Source organism: Cyclopterus lumpus, chromosome 7, assembly GCF_009769545.1.
Source record: "Cyclopterus lumpus isolate fCycLum1 chromosome 7, fCycLum1.pri, whole genome shotgun sequence".
NCBI lineage: Eukaryota > Metazoa > Chordata > Actinopteri > Perciformes > Cyclopteridae > Cyclopterus > Cyclopterus lumpus.
This window is the reverse complement of record NC_046972.1, coordinates 22,317,146-22,342,678: the sequence shown is the minus strand read 5'-3', so window position 1 is coordinate 22,342,678 and position 25,533 is coordinate 22,317,146. Positions and strand designations below refer to the sequence as shown.

Sequence of the window (25,533 nt, the reverse complement as noted above, 5' to 3'; positions counted from 1 at the left end):
AATTGACGTAAAGACATAAATGTCCAATGTTGTTAAAAATCAAGTATGAATAAATAAATAAAAATGACCTCCAGTCTCACATGCCTGCAGTAACACAACTTCACCTTTTGACCCGGTGAGTTTTTAAACTTTTGAAGCGTATCAAACACACGGAGGCCCCTCCCAGAGGTTTAGTGTTCCTGTCTCCACCCCACTAGCTCCACCCACTGGCTCCACCCACTTCCTCCTCCCCTGAGAAAGACTTATTAAAACCAGACTACCTGCACATTGGAGCAGTCCTCGTTCTCGTACCTCCACCCGAGGCCCCTCTGGAAAACGAGGTAATCCCCTTTTCCACCGAAGCGGTCGTTTTGCCTTCCTGCTGACGGTGTTTTTTGGGTGGAGGACTCGCCCGGAGCAGGTTTTTAATACCTCGTCAGGTCAGTTTCACTCACCGTGTGAATGTTGGGCGGTGTGTCTTTATAATATATAGAAGCAGAGTGGCTTTAATGGTGTGTAGAGGGAGATACTCGGCTCCTTTTTAAGGGCGTAAATAAATCAAAATGCATGTGTGAACGCAGCTTTTCTTCACGCATGTTCGGTCATGTGTGTTATTTTCTCTGGTGTCACATACTTGTGTTCAGTAGGAACATTGTGTAACAGAGAGAGAGGGGGGGGGGGGGGGGGGGGGGGGGGGGGGGAGACACTGCTCACTGATGTATTCATTGAATTTAAATGTATAAACGTTTACTTTATGATACTTTCCGTATCTTTTCGTTCACAGCAGCAGCATTTAAATCATCCTGGCATCGTCGAGGACGCCCGCGAGAACAAACATGAGGTGAGGACCAAAAGTCACAGCGTCCGGAGAAGATGCTGAAAACATAATGAAAATATATCGTTTTATTTTTTTTATTTTTGTCAACCAATCCGCCAAAAAAAGACCAAAAACCAGTTCATCTCTCCATATATTGTCTCGTTACTGAAGGAAAACGGGTCACAAAGGTGGCACCCGGGTTGCCAGTTTATCAGGTAAAAAAACCAACATGAGCTCAAAGTAATATCTAATAAATCCAATAAATCTTCCTTCACGCAAGTTATAATAAATAATTACCTCAAACAGCTGGGTTACTGTAAATTTGAGTGAATTCTTTTCTGAGACTATTTTGACATGTAAATGTGTCCAAAATTCCACACGGGAATGTGGATCAAATAATTGCAGGTTTTGGTCAATAAGAAAAAGACAGAACAACTCTGGACTTGGGAGTGCATCCCTCGTCTTTAAAAAAACGCGGTTCCATGTGACGCAATAATACAACATGGCGTCCCTCAGGGTGCAAACGGTCTCCAGAGCACAAATCCTGCAGGACCTCGGCCTGCGCTGCCAGTCGCTCGCAGCCAACGACAACCGAGGCTTCAGACAGGAGTTTGAGGTACGTTTCATTTCATTAAACCCGGACCAGACGTCTGACTTGTGAAGCTAGAAGACCCCTCATGTCTTCGTCTCTGCGAAGGAGCTGGAGGAGGTCGGCAAAGACCTGCCCGCCCGGGTGGGGGACTCGGGGGTCAACCGGGAGAAGAACAGATACCCCTACATCCTGCCGTGTGAGTGCAAAGACACCACGTCGCCGACGGTGACAAGTATGTAGGAGACTCATTTGTTTGGCTTTCCGTCCGGCTGCAGATGACCACTGTCGCGTGAGGCTGTCGGTCCAAAACGGCCAACCGCACACCGACTACATCAACGCCAATTTCGTGCCCGTAAGAGCCCTCGTTCGCCCCCCCTCGTTTCGCCTCCTCGTTCCCGGCCTTTCCCACCAAGTGTGAGTGTGTGTGTGTGTGTGTGTGTGTGCGCTCAGGGCGGGGAATCGGAGAGAGACTTCATCTGCACACAGGGACCTCTGCACAACACCGTGGCCGACTTCTGGAGGATGGTGTGGGAGCAAAACGTCAGGATAGTCGTCATGGTGACGGCGCTGAGACAAAAGGACCAGGTCGGACATGAAAACCTTTCTTCTTCTTCTTCTTCTCACCGTGTCACTAAACATCTCATCGAACACGCAGAAGATATCGTGCAACTTTAATCACGATATATAAATATATGAATATATATGTGTGTGTGTGTGTTACATGCTCATTTCTGACTCTTCTAACACAAAAGATTGATGCCACTCTCGTGTCTGTGCGCCGCTTAATATGAAGCTACAGAGGGACGACATTTACGTTAGCTTAGCATAAAAACGGAGACGGGCTCGCCGATTTCAGCCTTTGTGCTAAGCTAAGCTAACCGGGTGCTGACGGTAGCATCAAAAGTGGCGTCGATCTCTCCGCCCGACTCAAAAGTGTAACTTCCACCCTCGTGCAGGTGATGTGTGATAAGTATTGGCCCCTGGACCGAGGGACCGTTCACCACGGGCTGATCCAGGTGACGACGGTGACCCGCAAGCAGGGTCCAGATTATTTCATCACCACCATTAACCTCCGACAGGTGAGCAAAAGAAAGCATCCATCATCCCCCCCCTTTTTTTTCTTTTTTTTTTTAAACGGCTGCTGTGTGCACTGACCGCACCAGTAATCAATCAGAGGAAGAGGAAGAAGAAGAGGAGGAGGAGGAGGAGGTGGAGGGGGCCCTTGTGGCCCCACTGAAGGAGAGTGTTTGTGTTTCAGAGAGCTTGTCCAACAGACCGGATCATCACTCACTACCACTACCCCGTCTGGCCGGACCGCGGCATCCCGAAAGACGTCTCCTCGCTGGTCGCCTTCACGGAGCTCGTGAGGCAGGAACTGGAAGCGCCTCCCCGCCTGGGGCCGGCCGTGGTGCACTGCAGGTTTGACCTCCGACCTCCAGCCCCAGTTACCCGCTTTCAAACAAGGTGTAACAATCAAGAAGGGTGGTCTTTTTTTTTTTAAAGTCACTCCTCCTTCAGTGCAGGTGTCGGCCGCTCGGGCACATTTGTGACGGCGCTGTGGCTCATGCAGCTGTGTGCTCGGGGCATCCCGCCGGACATCCGGGCCGCGGTGGAGGATCTGAGGCTCCATCGGATGTGGATGGTCCAGAACCTGGTCAGTCCAGTAGTGAGACCCACCTGCAGAGGAAGTATTGAATATGTTTTCACTAACCGTTATAAAAGAAGGTATCAAAAGTAGTTTAGTAGTTTAATCATTAGTATAATGCTTTATATTTATAAGTTTATGTTTTCTATATAGAATCGTTTTAAAAAGTACCTAATTGATGTGGAATAAGTACAATATACGAGATGAACTGGAAATACTCACAAAATGTGCAATGATCTCGTTAACCCCGCGTGCTCTGCCGTCCCCAGGAGCAGTACCTCTTAGTTCACCAGTGTCTGCTGCACTGGCTCCGCGGCGGTGGCGCCTCGGCACGGTGAGCACACAGTACCGAGTCCCCCCCCCCCCCCCAGTGTCCCCCCAGTGAGCACCAACATGCGGCATATTTTATTACAGTAACTGTGAGGGAAATATGATATTTTAATGGTTTTGGCGTCCCATCTCGTTTTCCCAGCAGGCCGCAGGCTCAGGGAGCCACTTCAAATATTAACCCCCACGGCTCCACGGGGCGGGGGGGTCACACGGGGAGGAGACACAACCAACAACAACCACAACAACAACAACAACAACGACGACGACAGGCGGCTCCGGGAGGCCGACAACAGAACGCGGTGCAGCAGATCTTACAGCCTGGGCAGCTGCTGAGGAGGCTGCTGTCGTCGTCGAGGCGGTTCAATCCGGAATCGGACGCCCTCTGAACCGTAAAAGCAACACAAAAAAAAACAACAACAACAACAATGCCCTCACGAGACAACGCTGCCGCCGGCGTGTGAACGCATGTTTCCTGCAAGGTGGAAAAAAAAAAAAAACTGGCCCGACAAGATTCTGGGGGACGAAACCGCCGACGCAGCAGTTTGAATTATAAAAAAGAGGAAAGGAAGCCGCCGGGCCGGTCGAACCGGTTCTCCCCCTCCGGCTGTGAATTTACTCGCCGTGACGACGACGACGATGAGGCCGCCGCTCTCTGCGCACACACAAAAAGGGGCGTCGGCTGTGTGCAGCTACCCAACGACGTGACGCTCGTCGTTGTGCATTATTTTTGTGTCGCTCCATAGTTGTGTAAAAGGGTGCGTGGTCAGAAAAGGCCGACACGAGGTAGAGTGGCTGTACAAAAAAAAGGTCATGTTTCAGAAACACACAGGCACTGCCGTCCTCCTCAGACGACTGGAACCCATCACAGTACACGGAGGAGCTATGAGTATTTTACATTATAGAACATGAAAGGGGGGCTATCCCACTTCTTAAAGAGTCTTTCATCTGTCGCGTAATAAACATGTATGATACAATAGGCAATAGTTTGTTTTTTGGGTGGGTGGGGGGGGGGGGGGGGGCACGGTTGTGATGGACTGGAGCAGATCCAGCAGCAGTCCAGCTCTCTCCCGCCACCGTGTGGCAAGTGCCCGTAGCTGCAGGGCGAGCGGCCGACGCCGCATTGCAATAAATCCCGTGCGCTGATGCCGTCGAGTCGGTCCGAGAGCAAGTGAATCATCTCCAGGAGTTCAGCGCGCGCGTGTGTGTGTGTGTGTGTGCGCAGTGAAATACAGAGGAGATGGGAACAGTTCACACAAGTTGGAAAAAGATAATTGCTTTTTTTTTTTTAAACCTATATTTGGCCAATTAATGTCGTCTTCGTACCACTGAGGTATTCACTGGATGTCTATGAAAAGCAGCATAGGCACAGTGAAAATATATATATTAAAAGATTAAAACTAAAAGAGGGAAGGGGGGGAATGAAGACTCCAGACTATTGGTAAAAAGGAGAACATACAGTTGAAATAACATTTAAATTAAAAGTCCAGGTGGAATAAAAAGGCCAAACAAAATAGAAAGATGAAGAGGTCGAGAGATTCTTTGCTGCATTGGTTGTGTATGTACAGTCCGTGAATGAACATAATGAATATGAATATAAACATATACACCTGCGCCACCCTTATCCACCACAAGAGGGTGTGAGAGGATAAAAAAAAAAAGAAGGAAAATAAGAGATAATGAGCAATCGAAAGGCTGAGTGAAGAGGAAGAGTCCGGTCCGACTAGTGCGCGCTCTCCGACATGTTTATAGCGTCCTGGATTTCACGGATGACGAGGATGCGGGCGAGCATCTGCTCCAGCTGCTCCCTCGTGGTCGGTTGAGTGGAGTACCAGATGGGGCTGTTGGGAGCCACCACGGGCTCCGGGGTCAGGTAGAAGGTGTCGTTGCGACCTTTGGCGCTCTGCGGGCTGAAGGAAGGGGAACACGAGCGTGAGCGCAGTTTCAGGACGCAGCAGGTTTTATTTTTAGCCAGATGTCAAAAAAAGTTACAGTTCCATCACAAACTCATTAATCTGAAGATATGAGAGAGAGGATGATGTCCCAGGGATTGATTATGCCTTAAATAATAATAGGAAGTCAGTGTTTAAACATTCCGTCGTCCTGTTGTCATCAGGGCCGCAACAAACTATTATTTTCATTCTGGATCTGGCGATTATATTCTTTATTCTTCTCATTTGTGTGATAAACTTGCTAATTTGCTTTTAATGTACTCAAGAGCCCGAGATGACCTCTTCAAGAGCATCTTCAGTCTGATCATCAGGCCGGAAAACCCCCCCCAAAAAAACCAAAACATCTGCTCGAAAGATGGAAACGGTGAATCAATTATCAAAAATAAAATTCATGCATTTCCTGTCAATCGAATGATTTATTATTATTATTATATTTATTTTTTGCCTCTTGACATTGTGAAGAGGCAGAAAACACAAAAGTATTTTTTTACCTTTTTATTTTTTGGAGAGGAGAAAAAAAACGTGTTATTGCAAAGCAATCCGTCTTTTTGTCAGTTGCCTAGCAACGGCGTCTTCAACAAGTTTAACCACTTGAGCGTGGATAACAAACGGCAAAAAAAACTCTGTGACCTTCGCTTTGAGGTCAAAAAACACGACGCGGCGCTACCAAGAAGCATTTTTTTAACCAGTTCTAATAGTGGATTCGTGTTTCATTAAAAGCAAAAACAAATTGATGAAAACTTTACATATTTACCATTTGAAGAGGTAGAAATCGTAGAGCTTGATGGGGCATCGCAGCGGGTTCTCCGGGTCCTCCAGCTGCTCCGAGTACATGTCGTCTGTGACTGAGCAAAAAAAAGACGGGAACGCAAACGTTAGAAACGTCGTTATTCATCCTGAATATACGGCTTCCTGTGACGCACCACGGCTCAAAGAACGGAAACAGAACCATCTTACCCTTCTGGCCTATGAACCGCTCTGTGGACTTGAGGTACCGGATGCTGGTGCTCTTGTCTTTGGGGTTGTTGGGACTCTTCCTGGTGTGTCTCAGCACCTTGGAAAAGGCCACTTTTAGATGCTGGTCCACGGTCTTCAGGTGGAAATACCTGGGAGAAGATACGCGGGACACATTAACCGATTGTCAGCGTGTTATGGGAGCAGCGGGTGTCTTTAATTATATGGTTCTTCTCGTTGCTCCACAAAGCACAATAAACACACGGTGACGCTGCTTTTAGCCATTATGCTCAAAGCCGCTGGAACAACCCGAGTAGCTGAAAATATTAATATTTCTGAACAACTAAAAACTCATCTATTCAGTCTAGCTTTTATATTTTTTATGCTGTATGATTTCATGTTTTATAATATCATTGCTTAATATTACGTCTGATTATATACAGTGTCTTATGTGTTTTTGCTATGCTTTTAGTATTTATAAAAATGTGTATCTTTTGCTCTAATACTTTATTTATTTTGGTGTGCATCAGTCTCTTCATCTTCTCTCCAGTTTCTTTTTTTTTTTTTTTTTAAATCTTGTCGATCATTTTAATTTGATTGAATATATATATATATATAAAATCCCTCGTGCGTGACGACTGGAGTCGACTCACTTGGTGTTGAAGAACATTAGAGTTGTGAGCAGCGTGGAGGGAGAATGAGCTCCCAGCTGTTTACATTCCCACAGCATCTCCTCCGTCACGTGACTGGGAATAATATAACCTGGGAGGAAACCAGCAGAATGTGAGGACCAACTCGTTAGGTACAAGGAATCATCATCACTTCATCTGGAACGTTTGATGAACAACAACATTGTTGTTCTCTGGTTAATTAGTGGACTAAAAGGGGTCCTCCCAAGCCTTTAACATCAGCAACAGGTCTGTTATTCTGAGTGATTGGACATTTAGCTCACAACACAACCAGCGCTGCAGACAAGTATGACGCAGTCGGCTGTAATATCTACCGCAAGGAAAATGAGCATTTTATTGAGAGAAACTGTGCAAATCCTGGAGAAAGTTTTGAGGCAAAAGAAAACCGTCAAAGACCGACACTCGGCTCCTAATGGATACCAAACCAACCAGAACCATTGCAGGCAATATGCTCTTAATGTGAAGCTATGGAAGGGTGATTTTAATATTAGCCTATAGTGAGCTACACCTGCAAAGTGCAGCGTGTGTATGTGTATGTGTGTGTATATATATATATATATATATATATATATATATATATATATATATATATGGAAACATAAATATCAGATTGAATTTTTAAAAAAAAGAAAGGGACACAAACTGTGATTGGCGACGCCCCTAAATGAGATCATATTAGTTGACTATAGAGGAAATTAGAAAAACAAGCTTTTGTTCACACACCCAGCGGATGAACCGACGACCTCCAAGGCTCCAGGATCTGGTGCAGACTGTGAGCGAAGCGAGTGTAGTACTGGTCTGAGAAAACGTCGTCCACGCGGCCGTTATCGCACAGATACTGCAGGGGGACGTTGGAGAGGGGCGAAGACACCATCAGACAAGTGTTTCCACATCAAAGAGAAGCGCCGACCGGGGACGGAATGGGTGTTGAGGTGCAATTGTGCGCGACGCACTTACTTTTTGTATGCACAGAAATACATAGTAGAGAACATCGGCCTCGTAAGACTCCTCTTCCAACCCCCGAGCGTCTGTTGTCATCAAAGAGAGACCCATGCAGAGCTCGGCTACCGCACACGACACCAAGTCCTCCTGGAAGCGCAGAGCCTGGCGTCCTAAAACACACACACACACACACACACATCAGTGTTTGGGTTGAGAGATACTATGAAAAAACACACACACGTGCATCAAAGGAAACGTGTTGCCTTAAGACTAACAAAACATTCTCGACATGCACTTACGGCCAATCGGAGCGAGTTTATTTGTGTCGGATTTTTCCAACTCAAGGTTTTTCCGCTGAGCCCAGAGCCGCCATACTTCCAGCCCCTCTTCTGGCTTCAGAGTGGCGGGCAGCAGCAGCTCTTGCACGTGCACCTGTTGCTGGCCTTGGCCATCTACCTCCGTTACCAACGTCTGACCCTGCACACAGACACACGCACCGACACGGTTACCGCGTGCAATCAAGAAATATACGTGCGAATGCGTGTATCTGGTGCGTGTAAAATAAAAAAAGGGAGACAAAGCAACACCTGCGTTAGCACCTGCAGGTGCTGTGCGTCCTGCCCCGACAGCCCCTGTGTGTGCAGCACCTGCTGCTGTGGATCCCAGATAAGGGACTGCGTGGTGTTGGAGTAGCCCTGCACCGACACTGGGATGTGGATGTTTCCATTCATCAGCTGGGCGGGGAACAGCGTGTTTGCAGCCAGCGTGTGCACCACTTCCTCCTGGCCTCCCATTCCCCCGGAGCTCGTGATGCTGGACACGGCCTGCGCCGTCTGACTTTGACTTTTCAGCTTGTCATTGTCAACGGTAACTTGCGTCGTCATCATCGTTGTGGCGTTTGGCCCCGCAAGCTGCACCGTGCCGTAGGCTTCCTGTGGGATGGCAATGTGCGTGACCTGCTCGCGGCCTCCGGAGCCGGCAGGAGCCGAATAAACCGGGATTGTCCAGGTCTCGCCCGTGGGACTGGTGATGGTGCCCGTGGCGCTGTAAAGGTGGGAGCTGTCCACAGTCAGGAGGTCCGGCCGCAGGGACACGTAACTTTGCTGCTGGCCCTGTCCCTGGGGGATAGCCAGAACCGTGGCTACTTGCTGACCGGGCAGGGCATAGGACACAGTGATGGGCATATCAACTTTACGCTTTTTGGCCGGCTGGAGGACGCCTGCTCCCTGTGATGTGGCAACGGTGGTCCCCAGTACTCTCCTCTCGATATTGTCCTGCTGCTGGGTGGGAGACAGGGCCCCCACTGTCTGGATTTGGATCTGTTGTCCTCCTGCAACAGCTGCCACCAACTGGGCTTGCAGCTAAAAAACACACGGGGAGGGAGATTATTACAGGTAACTAAATTAAAACTCTGTTGAATGACAAATAGTGCAACTCTTCGACGGTGTGTGCGTGCGTGTGCTTATGTGCACCTGTTGATGCTGCTCCTCCGTGAGTTCCCCAGGCTGAATCAGTTGGGCAGTAGTCACACCTTGCAGCTGTTGATGGGAGCCAGAGGGCAGTTGGAGGACCTGGCCCAGCATTTGACCTTGCTGCTGGCCCTGAATCTGCACCTGAAAAATAGAGATAATAGGTCAAGTTTTGTGAACTAAAGGATTAAACAGAAGAGAGTGAAGGGATAAACACAAAGACAGCCTTAAAATACTAACCTGAACTATCTGTTGCTCTTGATTCTGTTGTACAGACTGCTGCTGGGACTCATGCATCTGTTGCTGCTGCGGCTGGACTTGCACCTGAACCTGCATCAGAAGACAGTGTCCGTCAGAGAGCTGGACGGAGCTCCTTAACCGACTCCTTAATTTGGTGACCAATTAGTGCGCTGATTTACCGGACAAGCCAGCTCCAACAACGACCCTGCCACCTCCGTGCTGTCTGTGTAAATGCAGTTAGCCTCTTGTTGGTAGACCATAGTGGTGGTTGTAGTATCTCCGCCTTGCTGGCCGAACTCCTGCAGGGCATCTGGGCCCTTGCTGGCCAAGGACTCCAGGAACTCCTTCATGCGGTGCTGAGGGATGCTCCGAGCTTTCTGCCTCACGAGCTCCTCGTAGGAGGCCGATCCATCCAGGGAGTTATTCATCGCTGCTTGGCAGAGTCTTCTTCTACGGAAGGAATCCGAGTGAAAAGGCAGAATTAATTTAGGATTTTTTTTTTTTTAAAGTAGCTGCAAACTCCAGGTATTTGCAATGTCAATATCAACAAATAAATACTATCAATCAACGTTCAATAACCCAGATAGTACAAAACATTAAATAGAATAAAATAGTCAAACGCAATAAAAAAAAGAAAAGAAAAAAGGTAAACAAGACTGTTACACAATCGTTTATTTGGTTACATCTTTGCATTCATTCTTTTGTAAGTTAATTAAATATTATTCAATTTGTTGTATATATTGTGCATTTTCATATTTCTAAATATTTTTTTCTTTAGGACAAGAAAAGGCCGAGCTGTCTCACACTGTTTACAAACAGACCCCTGGATCCCCATCCACCAGGCGCATGGTAATACTAAAGGGTTAAATCTCTCTCCCTGTGTACGAGCAGGGACAAAAAAGCGCGGCCACTTTCCAAATCCGCTGCGCTGCAACAACCGCCGCATAATGAGCGCATGAGAGTTGTTTTGACACCACGATTAGGTGACGGTTGTGTTCCAACGGCTCCGGAACAGCTGATCGCACAGCTGATCGCACAGAAAGCTAGGTTAGCCGTTTATACGGCACGGCTAGCTTAACACACGCTTAGCAAATAACATCCAGCCAGCTGCTGGTTTGGAAAAGTGTAACGCGCCCGCGGGCACGAGCAACAGCGCAATACTCTGCGTAGTGAGTTTAGACATCGAGGTAAACTCTCCCGACATTTTTTTTTTCTTTCTGCTTTCTGTTACCTTCGAAGCTAGCAGGCGCGTTAGCTAGCTAGCTCTCTTCAAACGGGGCCGAGGCTCGAGCCGCGCACGAGCCGAAACGGGGGCTCCTCTTCCAACTAACAGGGACGGGCAGAGCTTGCTGGCGTTTGTCCCCCCGCGGCTACTGTATTCTTCCGTTTCCACTTATTATCTCTAGATGGCTAACTAGTTATCTTTTATTTTTCCTCAACTACTCATATTTCGCAGGGCGCCATCTTACAACAGGATCGTCGGACCAATAGGAGAGCGAGTTCTAACTATCTCGTGCTATCGCGATATTTCCTCGCCGCGTAATCTCGGTAACTGACGCTCGCGGGATGGATCGTTAAAGGCGACACCGCACGGGCGGAGTAGCCGTTGAGATCGGGTAGATGTCAGTCCACCTTAAAAGCCGGTTATACCAGACGGGCCGCTCCTAGTGGTTCACTGGCTTATGAATCTTTTAAGGTCGTCCGGAAGAGATGCGCTGAATAAACGGGTGTTGCGCAGGAAGCTCCGGGCAGTTGAGGGTTAATTCCCACGCGTTACGTTTTACAGCGTGGCCTGTATTTGGACCAAATGTTTACTTAAACTTTAGTTAAACCTTTTCACAGATTCATTAATGTATTATTTATTGTATACACTATTTTGCAACTAAAATTAATGTTTACTTTGCAAAACGTCTGGTTTATGTACAAATACAGCATAATTTTTGATTGACTCAATAGTATGTCAATATATTATATTATTATCCTCAGCCTGTTTTCTTTTTATAACAACACAGCTGACATTATTCTGTGTTCTTGGTCTTAAAGGTTGCGTTACAGTCGAGTGATGTCCGACTGTTTCCTCAAATTATAATATTTTTTTTAGTGAAATCAACATATACACACATACATGATTATACTGAGTGAAGTGAACCAATAATCATAGCCCAAAAAATCATAACAAATCCAGTCAAACATGTGATTCTCAAACCAAAATATCATCACGAGTCAGAGAATATTAATCTCATCTTCAGAAACTATCAACACAGAGACATTGCATGTTTTTATTTTTTTATTCTCGTCTCCTGTCAAAAGCACAAAGGATGCACCGCTCTTGAGTCTTTTAAAAAAAAAGAAAAAAGAAATGCACATGATGGTTTGATCTACCACCTTTGTAAAAAAAAAAAAATGTAATGCATGGTATTTGAAAGCATCTCCTCTGTGCAATATTGTATTAATACACACACACACACACACACAAAGTCCTTAATGATCAAAGTTGGATACATTCAACAAAGAGGTAAACGGTGCATGTGAATCCTTCTGCGGCAGATATAGGGAGACAGATCCATAAAAAGGGAACAGCATTTTTTTTTTTTTAGAAAATACAGGCACGTAACTATTACAGCACCCGACTTTATTTGGCGTGAGCGAACTTATTTGGGCATGTATCTGGGCTCGTGGGAAGCAGGCGGTGGATCAGATCTTCCCGGGGTCTTCTTTGAGGGTGACCGTTCTGTTGAAGATGAGCTGCAGGGAAAGAAAGATTCTTTACATCTTTAAACCAGAGTGGATGGCCAAATAACCTCGGCGAGACATTTTTGTAACATGAAACAAGTCACGCGGTTCGTTCCTCTCGCTGTACCTTATCCGCGGTGCTGTCGGGGTCCAGGGAGAAGTAGCCGACTCTCTCAAACTGGAATCTGTCTAAAGCCTTCGCCCTCTTCACGGAGGTGTCCACTAAGGCGCCGCTGATCACATGCAGGGAGTCCTGGAGAACAGAGAGGAGGAGACGCATTGAGCGCTGAAAAAAAAATTCAAAGTCGAGCTCGACAGTCGGTACTCACGGGATTTATGTCACTCAGGAAGCCGTTGGGCACAACAGACTGATCCTCCGGATGTTTGTGCAGGAACCTGCAAGAAGAGAGATGTTTTATACGAGGAATATTGGTTTGAAATGACAGCGAGTGTGTTTTAAATATATATTTGTGTGACTTACAGTCTTTCATAAAGGCGCACTTCACACGTCAACGGCTGGCTGACCCAGTGGATGAAGGCCTTTGGTTTCTCCGCGGTCTCAGAGCTGCAACAGGTCACCTCCAGCTCCACCACTTTACCCTGAGCGTCCTGAGAAACAAACAAATAAAGGGGGGAGGGGGGGTCAGCAGGACGTGGACCAGGAGGTGTAGACCTCCACAGAGGGAGTTGTACCAAGATGTTACAGGTCAACTCTCAAACCTTAGTTAAACCCACGGACTGTATACAAGAAGTGGACGTGGTTGATTGGGTTTTCCGACCTCAGTTTTCGAGGTCATGAGTTTTACATTTTGTCCGTCGCCATCTTGGATTTTTTTGGAACCAGATGAGGGTGGAGCTAAGTATAACCGAAACGCCGAGTAAGATGTTTTTAAGGCGACCGAAAATGTTCCAATTAACTTTCATGACCTGAAAACGCACAGCGAGAGGGTTAAAAGTTGTAAGACGAGAAACACGACCTGTCAATCACAAGGTGGTCCCGCCCTAAAGCACACGCCTACTTAATTGGTCTACGTGACTCTGAATGAACCGTAACGTACGAAATAAAAAAAATCATGCCGTTTTGAAGAAGACTTGAAACTAAAGACTGAGACCATAAACTCATGCAAGCGGGCGCCCATCTAGTAAACAATCCGTTCAAATCCAACACGCTATCCTTTAATATTCACACACACACACACACACACACACGAGTTCTCTTAGCATTTGATGAGAAGCGGTTTTCACCGCCCTACCCACGGTTTTAACTGCCCTACCTAAACCGGTCCGGCCACACCTCGACACCCTCGGTAGTCTCACCTTGATGACCTTCTGGAAAGAGATGACATACCCGGCGTGCCTCAGACCTACAGGCTGGTCTGGGGTCAGCCGCTTGTAGCCCTTCTCCATCACCTGCGAAAAGCAGAGTAGTCCACCATCACGTTCTGTGAACAACCCCCCCCCCCAAAATAAAATCAAATAGCACATATAGAGTCTGCTGCTTCTACTGTGAGGGTATCTCTCCGACCTCTCTGAAGTCGCTCTGCTCGATGAAGATGGTGCTGCTGAACGGGACGGCGTGGCTGCCTTTGGCCTCGTTGGCAGGAAAGTCCGGCACTCGCACATCTGACTGAGAGACACAAGAGGACGACATTCAGCGCCGCCGCTCAACAGACGGGGACGTGTTCATACGTTCTCCGTCCACAGACCTTCGAGCCCTCGGGCAGGTTGGCGATGGTGACTCGGAGCGGTTGCAGCACGGCCATGGCTCTGGGCGCCGTGTCGTTCAGCACGTCCCTCACGCACGCCTCCAGGAGGTGGGGCTCCGTCGTCGTCTGGGAAACCGTGACTCCGACCTGCCGACGGACGGGAAACAATCGTCATTGCAGCGACCGCCCCCTCCCCCCCACACTCTACCCCCCCCAACCCGTGGTTACTATCACTAGCTCCTCCTCCCGTCACGCGCTGCATACCCTCGCACAGAAGTTGTTGATGGCCTCTGGCGGGAAGCCTCTCCTCCTCAGCGCCGTCAGGGTGAAGAGTCGCGGGTCGTCCCAGTCTCTGTAATCAGAAATGAACGTTCGCTATGAAGCGAGAGGACGGCTGCACGTTCGTGCTGTTCGACTTGTCGATCGAGCTGAGAGAGGCGTTGTTGTTGTTAGCGTTGTTGTTCTCCAGACTTTTAATACACAAAAGCCCCTTTTCTTTCAGACATGGTGCACGTTTACACACTGAAAGAAGGGAATGAAGAAGGATCTTCATTTGTTTTCTCTGGGTGTTTTTATGGGAATCTGGAACTTCGAGATATAATTAAGGAATGACTCTGGCTTCCACATTGTATTGTAAGTGAGTCATGCAGGAAGGACTAACGCCGGTCTGGTCTCGGTCTGGTCTCGGTCTGGTCTCGATCTGGTCTCGGTCTGGTCTCGGTCTGGTCTCGGTCTGGTCTCGGTCTGGTCTCGATCTGGTCTCGGTCTGGTCTCGATCTGGTCTCGCTCTGGTCTCGCTCTGGTCTCGGTCTGGTCTCGATCTGGTCTCGCTCTGGTCTCGGTCTGGTCTCGGTCTGGTCTCGCTCTGGTCTCGGTCTGGTCTCGGTCTGGTCTTGGTCTTGACTCGCTCTGGTCTCGATCTGGTCTCGCTCTGGTCTCGGTCTTGACTCGGTCTGGTCTCGATTTGGTCTCGGTCTGGTCTCGATTTGGTCTCGGTCTGGTCTCGATTTGGTCTCGGTCTGGTCTCGGTCTGGTCTCGGTCTGGTCTCGGTCTCGATACGCTCCGGTCTTTGTCTCGACTCAAGTCTTTACCGACTTTTTCATAAATGTTTCTTTCAGCAAGACGCACATATAATTTAAATAATCCATAATTTATAATATTTAGGGATTCTTTTTTAAATTTTTTTTAATTCACTGGTTAATTCACTTCTCATCCAGTCGCCTCAGAAGCCTTCACGTTGACGTAAACATAAAACAGGGGAGCAGGGAGACGACTTTTTCCCGGATATCTGCCGACATTGATTTGCAGGTCATTTTAAAATGTGTCCAGCATGGAACTCACCGGGATATTATTAAAGGAAACATACCACGTTTAAAAAAATGACATCGACAAATGTGGATCGGTCTAGTCTGGTTGACACCTATTCCACTTCTATATAGTAAAAGTATATTGTAATACGTTTCATCCATTCAGCCCATTATTTACAATCGTCACAAGACGTTCTGCGATGCAATGAGACACAAACAGTTTTAAATAAATAAAAAACGTTCTCACCTGACGACGCCGGTCTCCACCAGCTTGATGATCTTCCTCTTTGACACCACCGTGTAGGTGAGGTTCAAGCGACCGTACTCCCACTGGACCGGACAGTACACGTCCAGAGCGTTGCACAGCCAGAAATACGACGAGCGCCTGTTCGCACACACAAAAGGGAACGCGGACAGAGGCGGTGAAATCGGCGGCGCATGAGAGTGTCAAAAAAATGAATAAAAACCTGCGCCGGATCCCCGGATGAGTTGACGCATACCTGGCCTGAAACTCTTTGGTGCAGAGTGAGTGCGTGATGTTTTCAATGGAGTCACACAGGCAGTGGGTGTAGTCGTAAGTGGGGTAGATGCACCTGCAGAGAGAGAGAGAGAGAGACGTAAATAAAATAAAAGCTCGTAGCGAGAAAGGGGCGTGTTCAAAATAAAAACCCGTATCGCACCATTCGTCCCCCGTGCGATGATGCGGCGTGTATTTGATCCGGTACGCCACGGGGTCCAGCTTCCCGTCCTCCATGACCATCTTCATCCTGAGCGTGGCCTCGCCCTCGGCGAACAGCCCCTTCTTCATCCGGTCGAACAGCACCAGCGACTCCTCGGCGGGCCGGTCCCTCCACGGCGACGGAGGGGCGTTGTGGCCCTTCAGCTCCTCCCCTTTCTGGTGGCACACGAACGCGTGGCCCCTGAAACGAAAAAAAACAATATTTTTGTTGCCGTTACTCGCGCGCCGTCGGCAGGCGTGTGCGCGGCAGGTGAGCGCTCACCTGCGGACGAGGTCCACGGCGAGGTCGTAGAGCTGCTGAAAGTTGTCGGACGCGTGCGTGACGGCGAACGGTTCGTAGCCTGTGAATTGTGAGTCGAGGTTTTATTCGCCATTTATTCGACACATTGGAAAATCTTGTGCAGGGCTCTCCCGAGTCAACATTTGAGAAATAACACTACAGTAAGAGAGAAAAAGTAAAATGCGAAATATTAAAATAAACACTATACAGAAAGGTGGCGCTATGTACAAGAAAGGTGGTAATATATACAGTTTGGGGTACAGTTTTAAATTAGACAGTTTTAAGCAGTAATATGTCACATATTGCACATGATAAGTGGAGTGAGGTAGTGTTGGGTTATTAATGGTTTCAATGGGTAATAATCCATCTTCGTGAGACTCACCGAGCCACTCCACCATGTCCCGGATGGCCGTGAAGTATTTCTCCTCCTCCTTCTCTGGATTCGTGTCGTCGTACCGCAAGAAACAAATTCCGTTGTTCGCCTGCAGGAGGAATGTGTTACATTTTGTGTGTTTTATTAAAACCTACATTTACATTTGTTATTGAACTAGTAGAGTATAATTGTTTTAAGAATTATGCATGAATGATTTTTTTAATTTTTTTTTATTAATGTTTAAAAAAAAAAGGTACGGTTGGTAATATGCTCTTTTTTTTTAAATATTTCTATTGAAATTCTCTTTACACCCTGACAGGAATCCACGAATCAAATGCTCCGACAATTTTTTATTTAATCATACAGTGTCTATGGCTGTCGCAGAAATGTAACAATCGTTTAATTTGTATATTTGTAAATTTGAATAATGTAATGACCGTTTGAGCCATTTCCTTTAAAATGATGACGGAGAACCAGAAAGAAACAAACCTTTGCAAAACCAAAGTTGAAGTTGATGGCTTTGGCGTGTCCAATGTGAAGGATCCCGTTGGGCTCGGGAGGAAAACGAGAACGGATCTAAAAAGGAAAAAAGGTGGAAAAACAATATTCATAAAGTGTACGTGTTTCTTCTCCAAAAAGTAACACATGTACAGTTCGTACCTGTCCACCGGTGAGCTCCATGTGCTTTTTAAGCAAGTCCATAGTGTTTGGTGTGACCACGTAGCCCTCAGTTTTATAGTTCTCTCCTGTAGGATGGAGGGCGAGGATGACAAATAATAAACAGTGTGAAGAAAAAAAGAAAAAAAGATGAAACGGCTTCTAAATGTTCAGGTGGCTCCTTCTCACCTGGTTTATGGAACTTCAGTGCTTCTCCTCTGAGCTGCTCCATCAGAGACCTTCCCTCCCCGGTCATCCCCTCATCTAAACAACCAAGTGAAGAAAAAACACCAAAAATAAAACGTGACGATAACATAAAACTAAAATTGTCTTGTCAATCTGCCGTCTGCTTTGCCGTCTGCTTTGCCGGCTGCTTTGCCGGCTGCTCACCAGTCACCGCCACCTCCTCTTTCTTCAGCTTTCCCTCACTGGCAGCGACTTTGGCTTTCTGGGGCTGAAGAACAACGAGATGCAAGCCGCAGATGAAGTCAGACGATTGGGAATTAAAGGAATAGTTATAAACAGTTAAATGAGAAGAATATATTAATACACATAACATATTATAAAAGCAACAAAATCCGCCTACACGCTAAAGCTTGCTTATTAATCTAGTTTGCCGGAGCGGCGTAAAAGATGTGATTCAACATGGAGGTTCTGAGGCGGACAAACGGAGCGTTTCCTTTTAAATAAGTGGACTCGCGCTACCTTGACTTTCTTCTCCAGGTCGGCCTCCGTCTTGGGACCCAGGAGGTGCAGGACCTTTGGGGACAAAGTCAGACATCGTTACGGTCGGCAGCGAGCGTGACCCGGCGACCTCGGCTGCAAACGCACAATCACGATGACGACATTTAAAGACACGCACCTGCAAGTCCACCTCGTTTTTGACGACCTTCCCGTCAGCCCATTTCAGAGCAGAGCGAGCTTCTCCTGCAGCGGAGACAAAAGGCTGAGTGAGACTGTTGGGCTTTAAAGATGGAGTTGGTCTTCTTCTTCCAGAAACATTGTTTTTACTGTAACTGTTGAATGCTCTTGCGATTAAACAAAAGGAATACATACGGTCTCTGTGGCCGACGTAGCACTGTGATAACATATTTATCTAAACTAAACTCGGTAGAAATAAAATGTGTTTTTTTTGCAAGTTGATGACAGTTAACGACTGCATTTAAAAAATGTAACATAAAGTGTAGTTTTATTAAATGTTGCATTTACATTTCTTAGTGAACTAGCAAAATATAATTATTTTAAGAATGATGCATGACTGATAAAAGGCAGAGTTGGCCATCCTTTAAAAAAAAACCAAAAAAACATTTACGATATTTTTGTTGAAATTCTATTAAAATGCAAAAAAAAAAAAAGAGAGAGAGAGAGAACAACGATCCCAATCAATTAATTCTGCCTGAATTTAATGATTGGCTACCTGCACTCACTCTTCGTCACAGCTGTGCGAGTACCACCAATGTCTGTGTTCGTTGTTTACGTTTGCGTTTTTATTTCTCTCGGATATTTTATAGCAACGTCTTCTCAAGATTACCAACCCTGTTTTTAAATGGCTGCAAAGATATTTAACCAAGTAAGTGTGACGTCGTACCCATCAGCAGTCCCATGTTGAAGTGGTACCTCTCCTTCAGCAGCTGTTCCTTGTGCTTCTTGATCAACGACTCCACCTGCGAGACATTCAACAGTCACCGAGGATGACGAGGCACGCAGACGCAGACGCAGACGCAGACGCAGACGCAGACGCAGACGCAGACGCAGACGCAGACGCAGACGCACTTCGGGGGGGAACGTACGCTCACTTACGGCTTCTTCGATCTGCTCCGGCGTTATGGCCACTCCCACTCCACACGCCTCGTCGAACTCTCCCTGGTTGATGGGGTCCTGAGGGTGACTCTTCACAAATTCTAGTGCAGCTGCAAAAAAAAATAAATAAAATAAAGCATTTTTACACGTTTCTCATTAATTTAAGAAGTATTTAGAATCAAGGCTGGCCCTCAATCCATTCTGCTTTCTTCTATGCTCTCAATATTTCCAGAAACCTCCTTCAGAATGTGCACCAGGTGTGGTGTTTTTTTTACTGCGCATTTTGTTTAAAATAAATGTTGTGTATTCCAGACTCGGTCATGTTCTACTCTGACTGAATTTGGCAACGCTGACGCCGCATTTAGTGTAAAAACCGTGGCGGCTGAATGAATTCAATGCAAATTACAAGATAATAATGTTTACATTTTGTTTCATGTGGGATTACCTGCCAGCTGCAGCTCTGTGCAGATTTTGCACTGAACTATGCCGTCCGAAAGGAACGCCAGGCGCTTGGGGTCCTTAAGGCGAGACGCCATGCTGTACAGCAACGTACCGATGGCTTTGTCCACTCCTGATGCCCCGCAGGTACGCCGAGCCTGTTGGAACCAATGACAAGAGAGAGAGAAAAAGACTAGAATTCATTGATTTGTCCTTCAAAAATGTCTTAAAGCTAGTGGGCTGTGTGTCACAGTCCAACAGGGAAGTGTTATAAATGATGTCATCTGCATCAATGTGAAAGTGAAATTCAGGGAGACCCTGCCACAACAAGTTAGTTAAGTTATGAGAGACGTACCAAAAAAGGTAGAAGCACACAGGAACTGAGGGGTGGATATAATAAACATAATAAATAATACGTATTCGATACAACATGGGAGTTAAAATAAAATAAACCTGACGTCAGCCACATTCCGCAGCTGTCCCTCCGGAGTCCCCCCCACAGACAGAGCCGGCTCGTACCTGAATGATCGCGTCCTTCAGGGCGGAACTCAGCGCTTCATTTTTCAGCGTCTCCTTCGCTTTCTGCTCGCTGAGCCCAATGGACGTGAAGAGCGTCAATGTGTCTGCCATTTTTATTATTATTTTTTGCACCGTATATTCGCCGGATAAATCCCGGAGCCCTCTCTGACACGCCGCTCTCCTCGCACGACTTTTTTTTCAGAAGAGAGAAGCGAGGGGGACGATTTCCTGTGTACACCTCGTAAAAAGAGGTCCAAAGATATTAGCCAATAGGACGCCGCGGGCACGGATGCGTTGACCAATCGTGAACGAGTTTGGTTAAAGTTAACGCCCACCTTATGTGAGACAGCCAATCGAAAGTTGTGTTGACATCACGAGGGAGGGGTTACCGGAAGCTGTGTAATGTTGCATCAGATTGTCATTTAAACTATTCCTGACAATGATTAACATAAAGTTAGGACCATAAAATTCAAATATTTGTTTTAGATAATATTTAAGATTACCTATTATATTATAACAAGCACCTAAACCTGAAAGCTTTTCTTCTAATACACACCCCGGCTTCGCGACAGGGTTAGGTTTTTGTCGTCCATCATTTTATCGCCGCCGCCTAACGGCTAAATCATTTCCGCGAAAGGTATTCACGCCGTAGTAACGTACACGTTCCCGTTTCTCCACTTACACCGACTCACAACGCGAGTTTATATGAGGCCGGAGCGCTGCGGGAGGCTGTTGTTGTAACGTATCGACGCCGGACCGCGGGGTGACCGGTGGCCGATGGCCGAACACGCGCTGCTGTCATCGGGGGCGAGCGCGTGGAGGTCTCTGGCCTGCGCCAAGTCCGAGCTGCGTCTGGATCTCGCTCTCGCCGGCGGACAGTCTTTCCGGTAAGTTTTGGGGTCTCGTCACTCTAATCGAAACACTTCGCATCCTCGCTCGACCCTCTGTAGTTTACACGCATGTTTTTGTAACCCACAGCTGGAGAGAAACTGCGGAAGGCCACTGGACCGGAGTGATGGGAGGACGAGTGTGGACCCTGACCCAGACGGACGACACTCTGTGGTACCACGTGTACAAGAGCTCGGCCGGGCAAGGGGAGGTGAGGGACGGGGAGAGGGAGAGGAAGAGGAGAGCTGGTGCTTCCCTCCAGGTGGAAAACAAGTTGGGGAAGGAGGAGCCGGTGGCGGTGACCCCAGTGCAGGACACTGAGGAGGAGAAGGAGATGATGGAGGAGGAGGAGGAGGAGATGCTGAGAGACTACTTCCAGCTGAAGGTGAAGCTGGGGCACCTGTACAAGGAATGGGGAGCGGCAGACCCCCACTTCCAGAGCATCGCAGACATCTTCACAGGCCAGTTTGTGTGCTACCACTCAATATTACACTGATAATATATGTATTATTAATGAAATGTGTCTCAAATAAATATATATATATATATATATATATATATATATATATATATGTGTGTGTGTGGGTCCTCTCCGCAGGTGTGAGAATGCTTCGCCAGGACCCCACCGAATGTCTTTTTTCCTTCATCTGCACCTCCAACAACCACATCTCTCGTATCCACGGCATGGTGGAGAGGTTGTGCCGGGCTCTGGGCGCCCCGCTGTGCCGGCTGGAGGAAACCTCTTACCACGACTTCCCTTCCCTGGCCGCGCTCGCAGGTGCTGAACTCTCCCTCTCTCTTTTTTTTTATATCCTTTTATATATTCTCTCTCTCTCTCTCTTTACATCCTTTTATATTCTCTCACTCTCTTTTTATAGCCTGGATTCAGTTTCATGACAGAAAGAAACACATTGATGTCTTTTTTGAATATTTGTGCGTATGTTTTAATGTTCTTTTATGATACTTGCAGATGTTTTGGGGTTTTATATGGTTTTGATATATGGCTTTTATTTTTGATATTTTTTTCAGGTTTTGGGGGATCTTTATTTTTGTTGCATTCATTAACATAATTTGTGTGTGTTTGAGAGCCATTATTTCCCCCTCTTTTGGGTTATTACTATTATAATTTAGTTAATATTGTAACTTGATTGAATTTTGGAGGAAGGATTTTTCTTAGATAATAAAAGAGCCCGTTCTTGGAAGCGAGGCACTTTACTTTTCTAATCTTCCCCCCTGGATAAATGAAGTATTTACGTATATATTGGATATATCTGACCACTACTATCCAGCCTCTGTTGTAAGAAAGTAGAATAATAAGAGCTTTGGTTGTTAGTCGAGTGGTTCTACGACAAACATGTTCCTATCGTCTCTTTTTGTTTTATTCTCTTCCTCCTAAATTATTCCGTGCAGCTGTAAACCTGCTCGGTCGTCACAAATGTGTTTTTGTTTTCCTACGTTTACCTTGTGGCAGGCGACGGCGTCGAGGCGCGTCTCCGGGACCTGGGCTTTGGGTACAGGGCTCGGTTCCTTCAGCGGAGCGCGGCGCAGATCTTGGAGGCCCACGGGCCCCGGTGGCTCGAGGGCCTGCGCGGCGTCCCGTATCTGGTGGCCCGCGATGCCCTCCGGACCCTCCCCGGCGTTGGCACCAAGGTACAGCGGCAGCCTCTTGTGTATATATTCTTTTTGGTCAAATTGTAACATCAACATGGAATCGAGGCCCCCTGCGTGTCCCCGTAGGTGGCCGACTGCGTGTGCCTGATGTCCCTGGATAAGGCCGAGGCCGTGCCCGTAGACACGCACGTGTGGCAGATCGCTAAACGCGACTACAGCTACGCTCCCGGCAGCCGACAGAAGAGCATCACGGATAAACTTCACCGAGATCTCGGTTGGTAGTCATATGCAGCAGTAAATATACATATATATATATATTATATATCAGCAGTATGTTCGCTAACACAATCCAATGTCATATTTCTGCACAGGGGACTTTTTCAGACACCTGTGGGGTCCTCATGCAGGTTGGGCCCAGTCGGTGAGTTTCATGTCAACGTGTGTCCTCCTGCTCCAACCTGCAGTGTGACTCCTCCATCTGTTTTCCTTTTTTTTAATCAGGTGCTCTTCTGCGCCGACCTCAAGAAGTTCCAGAGGCTGAAAGAAACGTCGCCCCTGAAGCGGCCGAAGAAAGAGGAAGACGAGGAGGCGGAAGTGGCGAGCGCGAAAGACGAAGACGGGAGAAAACGGAACCGCGAGGAACGCGGAAAACCCGGTCGGGAAAGCGAAGACGTCCGCCTAGAAGGAGAGAGCGGTGTGAGGTAAACGAGCTTCTTGCATCGGGACTCGCATCGGATTTCAATACCACACTTTAGCTTTGTATATATATATTTTTTGTAATGGTATTCATATATATATAGACACTATATTTATCATGGCGGAAAACTCATTATTGTAAGAAGATTCTCAGGGTTTTGTGTTCACTGTGACCTCTTCCATGTCTACTTTCCTACGAGTTCACTACGACTTTTCTTTTTTTAATAAAGACAAAATAACTTATGGGTAATTTTTTTTGTGTGTGTGTGCATTGTGAGAGAAAAATGTAATTAAACCCACTGAAAGAATCAAATTGTCTCTCACTCCTGCTAAATTACCAAAAGAGCCCCCTAGGTGGCAGCATGCATTGGAGTAATAAAAGAAAGAATATGACTTAAAGTAGGACATTTGCTTTTGACATTTTTTCATTCTTCAACAAATCCAAATGGGTCATCGCTCTCTCTGCCCCCCCCCCCCCCCCCCCCCCCCTGCCCCCCCTCTCCTCCTGTTACACACCATCACGTCACGCCATATGCTCCCGTGTCCCTGACAAAGGTCACCGGACACCAACACGGTGTGTGTTGTGTGTTTCTTCCAAATAGTTGCGTCCGTCCGATCGCACACAAAAGCCTCCGCGGTGTCAGCTGCTCTTTTTATAGCAGCTCTCTGCTCGGGGCTCGTGCGACTTGTCTCTGGTGACAGCACGAACAAGTCTCCAGGGGTTGTTTGACCTATCACTGCGCCCCCCCCCCCCCCCCCCCCCCCCCTACACACACACACGCACACACACACACACACGTCCGTGTTTGTTTTAAATACGTGTGGAGGAAAATTTGTTCTAAAAATGTGGCGACGGCGTGCAAAATATCTATTAAACATCTTTCCTGCCCTGGTTTAAAAAGACAGATTGGAGCAGGTGCATCGTGTGTGTGTAGTTGCAGCATCTCTGTGTGTGTGTGTGTGTGTGTGTGTGTGTGGGTGGAAGTCTGTGCAGCCGTGCGTGTTGATGAATCTGTGAGTCAGCTTCCATCCCGAGCCGAGCCGGACCGGAGCTTCGGGGGGGCAGAGCCACGGCCGAGAAGAAAAGACGGGTTAGAAATGGAATATTATTGTTCAGGTGAAAGTGGACACGCATCTTAAAAAGAAGGAACAAAAAGCCTCAAAACAACACGCGTTGCGTAACAGTCGGCTCTCAGCTTGTGTTTTGGCCCCCAGGGAATTATTCAGTCGAAAGGACATCTCCTCTTATCTACTTCATCTCACAGGGGGGGGGGGGGGCTTAAATTACGCCCCGAGGGCACCAGGGGGCGCCATCTTTTTATTTGGAGTGCCGAACACAAACAAAAAAAGGCCTCTCGTCTTCTTCCAGATGCGCAGCAGGAGAGACAGAACGCGAGAGTTGGTCGAAGCCGAGTTAGAGAGACGGAGGGGACCTACTTGTCAAGTCATGCGTGTGTGTGTGTGTGTGTGCGTGTGTGTGTGTGTGTGTAAAAATGAGGAGCTCAAGGAGTGAGTGATGTGCATAAAATCCCTGATACCCCTTACAAACACACACATGTATATAAATATATATATATATATATATATATATATATATATATATACATACATACATACATACATACATACATACATACATATATAATATTCTGCCTATTCTACCGTTTTACTGTTTCCATTTTCTGAAATTTGAACATTCTGATATATGTTTATTATTGAGGTCATAATATATAAGGTGGTGTTGTATTGGACAACATTATATTTAGATAATTATTATAATTGTCGCCATTACTATTTAAATACATGAGGATATATTGTATATACTTCTTTTTTATTTATTGTATTAGTGTATCCCTTTGGAAGATTAGCGTTAACATAAAAGGCAACATGATTATATCGTGGACATTTTTTTACATCATATTTTATACTGTAAAATAAAGGAATGTGTGCCCAGGTAACTAAACCCAGTTTAGTTAGATATTTGATATGAATAATTATTGACAATAAAAACACAGTTACAGTATGATCATTTTAAAGTGTAACTCTAAACTCTTAACAGCGAAATCCGTCAAAGGGGCATACGTGTGAAAAAAATAATATCATATAATAGTTATCATCCAATTAATAAAAAAAGAACCTGAGCACGTTTTTCTCTTTGTAGGTTTTGAACCCCAAAAAT

The 25,533-nt window shown here is 46.7% G+C and overlaps 4 protein-coding genes across 12 annotated transcripts; 2 read left to right on the top strand and 2 right to left on the bottom strand.

Annotated features, from left to right (window-relative positions):
- The first annotated feature begins 256 nt into the window (after positions 1-256).
- Positions 257-3,819, top strand: LOC117733975 (receptor-type tyrosine-protein phosphatase V-like). Of its 7 annotated transcripts, none has more exons than XM_034537974.1 (11): positions 257-419; positions 767-820; positions 1,313-1,412; positions 1,494-1,584; positions 1,664-1,740; positions 1,839-1,973; positions 2,345-2,467; positions 2,647-2,807; positions 2,907-3,042; positions 3,303-3,367; positions 3,506-3,819. In XM_034537974.1, the coding sequence occupies exons 2-11, from the start codon at positions 816-818 to the stop codon at positions 3,747-3,749; spliced, it is 1,137 nt and encodes a 378-aa protein (XP_034393865.1). In that variant the 5' UTR covers positions 257-419; positions 767-815; the 3' UTR covers positions 3,750-3,819. The 7 variants fall into 7 exon arrangements, with proteins under 7 accessions (XP_034393865.1, XP_034393866.1, XP_034393864.1 ...); XM_034537975.1 differs by having other exon boundaries at positions 764-820; positions 3,509-3,819; XM_034537973.1 differs by having other exon boundaries at positions 764-820.
- A 328-nt stretch (positions 3,820-4,147) lies between these two features.
- Positions 4,148-11,188, bottom strand: LOC117733940 (glutamine-rich protein 1-like). Its single transcript, XM_034537897.1, has 12 exons — positions 10,838-11,188; positions 9,786-10,056; positions 9,607-9,696; positions 9,370-9,510; positions 8,485-9,258; positions 8,197-8,374; positions 7,913-8,067; positions 7,679-7,793; positions 6,920-7,028; positions 6,270-6,418; positions 6,067-6,157; positions 4,148-5,270 (listed from the first exon to the last, which is right to left on the bottom strand). Exons 2-12 carry the CDS (start codon positions 10,032-10,034, stop codon positions 5,084-5,086), a joined length of 2,238 nt encoding a protein of 745 aa, XP_034393788.1. The 5' UTR covers positions 10,035-10,056; positions 10,838-11,188; the 3' UTR covers positions 4,148-5,083.
- Positions 11,189-11,878: 690 nt separating this feature from the next.
- Positions 11,879-21,013, bottom strand: qars1 (glutaminyl-tRNA synthetase 1). 2 transcript variants are annotated; one of them, XM_034537895.1, is made up of 23 exons: positions 20,160-21,013; positions 19,648-19,798; positions 19,203-19,312; positions 18,991-19,066; positions 18,265-18,329; positions 18,108-18,161; positions 17,793-17,856; positions 17,592-17,666; positions 17,406-17,491; positions 17,235-17,321; positions 16,755-16,854; positions 16,355-16,433; positions 16,034-16,273; positions 15,854-15,946; positions 15,601-15,738; positions 14,310-14,397; positions 14,046-14,192; positions 13,865-13,966; positions 13,657-13,749; positions 12,821-12,948; positions 12,669-12,735; positions 12,467-12,592; positions 11,879-12,351 (listed from the first exon to the last, which is right to left on the bottom strand). In XM_034537895.1, exons 1-23 carry the CDS (start codon positions 20,268-20,270, stop codon positions 12,301-12,303), a joined length of 2,331 nt encoding a protein of 776 aa, XP_034393786.1. In that variant the 5' UTR covers positions 20,271-21,013; the 3' UTR covers positions 11,879-12,300. The 2 variants fall into 2 exon arrangements, with proteins under 2 accessions (XP_034393786.1, XP_034393787.1); XM_034537896.1 differs by lacking the exons at positions 19,648-19,798; positions 20,160-21,013 and having other exon boundaries at positions 19,193-19,308.
- Positions 20,912-23,662, top strand: ogg1 (8-oxoguanine DNA glycosylase). Of its 2 annotated transcripts, none has more exons than XM_034537952.1 (7): positions 20,912-21,046; positions 21,138-21,508; positions 21,646-21,825; positions 22,519-22,697; positions 22,785-22,932; positions 23,030-23,065; positions 23,160-23,662. In XM_034537952.1, exons 1-7 carry the CDS (start codon positions 20,937-20,939, stop codon positions 23,411-23,413), a joined length of 1,278 nt encoding a protein of 425 aa, XP_034393843.1. In that variant the 5' UTR covers positions 20,912-20,936; the 3' UTR covers positions 23,414-23,662. The 2 variants fall into 2 exon arrangements, with proteins under 2 accessions (XP_034393843.1, XP_034393844.1); XM_034537953.1 differs by having other exon boundaries at positions 23,030-23,079.
- Positions 23,663-25,533: the final 1,871 nt, after the last annotated feature.

Excerpts from the sequence above, each read along its gene's own strand:
- qars1 (XM_034537895.1), bottom strand. The coding sequence starts at position 20,270 with ATGGCAGACACATTGACGCTCTTCACGTCCATTGGGCTCAGCGAGCAG. Across the intron at positions 19,313-19,647 it reads CACAGAGCTGCAGCTGGCAG|CTGCACTAGAATTTGTGAAG; the intron begins GTAATCCCACAT and ends TTTTTTTTGCAG. Across the intron at positions 15,947-16,033 it reads CATCGCACGGGGGACGAATG|GTGCATCTACCCCACTTACG; the intron begins GTGCGATACGGG and ends CTCTCTCTGCAG.
- LOC117733940 (XM_034537897.1), bottom strand. The coding sequence starts at position 10,034 with ATGAATAACTCCCTGGATGGATCGGCCTCCTACGAGGAGCTCGTGAGG. Across the intron at positions 7,029-7,678 it reads GTCGTCGGTTCATCCGCTGG|GTTATATTATTCCCAGTCAC; the intron begins GTGTGTGAACAA and ends GTTTCCTCCCAG. Across the intron at positions 5,271-6,066 it reads GATTTCTACCTCTTCAAATG|CCCGCAGAGCGCCAAAGGTC; the intron begins GTAAATATGTAA and ends CCCTTCCTTCAG.
- ogg1 (XM_034537952.1), top strand. The coding sequence starts at position 20,937 with ATGGCCGAACACGCGCTGCTGTCATCGGGGGCGAGCGCGTGGAGGTCT. Across the intron at positions 22,698-22,784 it reads TCCCCGGCGTTGGCACCAAG|GTGGCCGACTGCGTGTGCCT; the intron begins GTACAGCGGCAG and ends GTGTCCCCGTAG. Across the intron at positions 23,066-23,159 it reads CCTGTGGGGTCCTCATGCAG|GTGCTCTTCTGCGCCGACCT; the intron begins GTTGGGCCCAGT and ends TTTTTTAATCAG.
- LOC117733975 (XM_034537974.1), top strand. Across the intron at positions 2,468-2,646 it reads CCACCATTAACCTCCGACAG|AGAGCTTGTCCAACAGACCG; the intron begins GTGAGCAAAAGA and ends TTTGTGTTTCAG. Across the intron at positions 2,808-2,906 it reads CCGGCCGTGGTGCACTGCAG|TGCAGGTGTCGGCCGCTCGG; the intron begins GTTTGACCTCCG and ends CTCCTCCTTCAG.